General features: G+C 51.0%; 1 protein-coding gene across 1 annotated transcript in view; it reads left to right on the forward strand.

The window, feature by feature from the left end:
- The window catches only part of itsn2b (intersectin 2b), a 48381-nt gene that overhangs the window by 27212 nt on the left and 18669 nt on the right, over positions 1 to 2500 (forward strand). Inside the window, 4 exon segments of the mRNA XM_031580129.2 lie at positions 611 to 750; positions 1414 to 1798; positions 1904 to 2191; positions 2312 to 2396. Of these exon segments, the coding sequence (XP_031435989.1) occupies positions 611 to 750; positions 1414 to 1798; positions 1904 to 2191; positions 2312 to 2396 (898 nt within the window).

The following is a 2500-nucleotide window of genomic DNA, read 5'->3' on the forward strand; positions in this document are numbered from 1 at the left end:
CCCTCACCCCTCCCATGGCCTCCTGTCTGTCTGTCTGTCTGTCTGTCTGTCTGTCTGTCTGTCTGTCTCTTTCTCTTTCAAATGCTTAGCCCGCATCCCTCTCCCCATATCTTAATTCGGATCATCTGTTGTGAGATAGATAGATGGCTATTTGGATGTTTTTTTCCCTTTCCCTTCCCGATCAAACTCATCCTAAAATCATTTGTGCTGGCTTCAGATCAGCCTTTATCGTTGACAGTGAATTTTTGCATAACAAAATGACAAAAGATAAGTTTAGTCTAAGTATAAAAGCAGGACACTGAACCCCCAACCGCTCCCGATGTGCAGGTTGGCAACTTAGACAATAGCATCCACCATCGGTGTGTGTGAATGGGTAGATGTCTGAGTGTGTGTGTGTGTGTGTGTGTGTGTGTGTGAATGGGTAGATGTCTGAGGCATTAATGTGTAAAGCGCTGTGTGTGCTCTATAAGTAGAAATGCAGTCCATTTACCATTTGAGTTGTGTAGTGGTGACATACCAGCTGTGTACTAGTTGTGTAGACGCAGGAGGACTGAGTGTGTGTGTGTGTGTGTGTGTGTGTGTGTGTGTGTGTGTGTGTGTGGTGTTGCAGGAACTAAGAGACAGTCAGAGGAAACAGCAAGCCACGCTGGACAAACTGCGCAGCACCAAAGAGGACAAACTCCGAGAGCTGAAGAAACACAAGAAAGAGGAGCTGGAGAAGAAGAGGAGAGAGGAGGAGGAGGATAGGAGGTGAGATGAGGAAGATGTCATAATCGCTAATCTAAAAACACATTCTATTGATTGTAATTGTTTGTGATATTAGTGGTAATAGTTGAAATAATTCTTCATAGCATTTCTGTTGGGGTTATTGGATCTGTTCAAATTTGAATGGCTGAATGTGCTTTGTGTTGGCCACACAGTCTCAGGACACAGTCTTAAACAGGGGGCCACACAGTCTCAGCACTCCTGTCTTAAACACGGGGCCACACAGGCTCAGGACACCTCTTAAACAGGGGGCCACACAGGCTCAGGACACCTCTTAAACAGGGGGCCACACAGGCTCAGGACACCTCTTAAACAGGGGGCCACACAGTCTCAGGACACCTGTCTTAAACAGGGGGCCACACAGGGGGCCACACAGGCTCAGGACAAACTAGATATTGAATGTCTTTGTGACTAAAAACAAACACTTTCTGTCTCTGGCTCTCTTTTTTCTTCTAATCTCTTTCATTCCCTTAATTCCCCATTCCCCAATATATCACTCTCTCCCCCATCTTTCTCTCTCTCTGTCTCTATGTCTATGTCTCTGTCTCTGTCTCTGTCTCTGTCTCTGTCTCTGTCTCTCTCTCCTTCTGTCTCTCTCTCTCTCTCTCTCTCTCTCTCTCCCTCTCTCTCTCCGTCTGTCTGTCTCAGGCGTGTCCAGGCGGAGCGGGAGGAGAAGCTGAGACGCGAGGAGGAGGATAGGCAGAGAAGGCTACGGGAGGAGCGGGAGAGAGCTGAACGAGAGCGCCGGGACAAGGAAGAGGAGGAGGAGAGGATGAGGAAGGAGCAGGACGAGAAGAGAGAGCAGGAACGCAGGAGGCGCGAGGAGGAGAGGAGGAGACAGGAAGAGGAGGAGAGGAAAAAACGAGAAGAGGAGAGGAGGATTGCAGTGGAGGACAGCAAGAAACGAGAGGAGGAGAGGAAGAAGGCGGAGGAGGAGAGGAAACGGTTGGAGGATGAGAGGAAAAAGCTTGAGGAGGAGAGGAGGAAATTGGAGGAGGAGAGGAGGAGGAAAACAGAGGAGGACCGGCGACGGGTGATGGAGGAGGAGCAGAGGAAAAGAGAGGAGGAGAGTAGGAGAAAGCAGGAGGAGAGGAAACAAGAGGAAGAGAGGAGGAGAGAAGAGCAGAAGAGACTGGAGGAGGAGAGGCAGCGGAAAGAGGAGGAGCGGCGGAGGGAGGAGGAGAGGAGGAGGGAGGAGGAGAGACAGAGGGAGAAAGAGGAAGAGGACCGCAGGAAGCTGCGAGCGCAGGAGGCCGCCAAGAGAGACGGAGACGACCGAAAGAGGCAGGAGGAGGAGAAGAAAAGACTGGAGGAGGAGAGGAGGAAGGAGGAGGAGAGGAGGGCGCAGGAGCGCCGGCGACAGGAGGAGGAGGAGAGAAAGAGGAAGCAGCAGGAGGAAGAGGCTGCGACCAGGAAGAGAGAAGAGGCAGCGACCAGGAAGAGGGAAGAGGCAGCCAGACAGCAGCAGCAACAACAGCAGCAGCAGCAGCAGCAGCAACAACAACAACAACAACAACAACAACAACAACAACAACAGCAACAGCAGCAGCAGCAGCAGCAGCCGCATAATGCAAAGACAGACATCCACGAGAAACTCACTGCTCTGCTCAGAGGTCTAGAGGAGAGGAAAGGTACACACACACACACACACACACACACACACACGAACACACACACACACGAACACACACACACACAAACACACACACACACACACATACACAAACATTCACGA

The sequence above is a fragment of the Clupea harengus genome, chromosome 14 (genome assembly GCF_900700415.2).
Source record: "Clupea harengus chromosome 14, Ch_v2.0.2, whole genome shotgun sequence".
NCBI lineage: Eukaryota > Metazoa > Chordata > Actinopteri > Clupeiformes > Clupeidae > Clupea > Clupea harengus.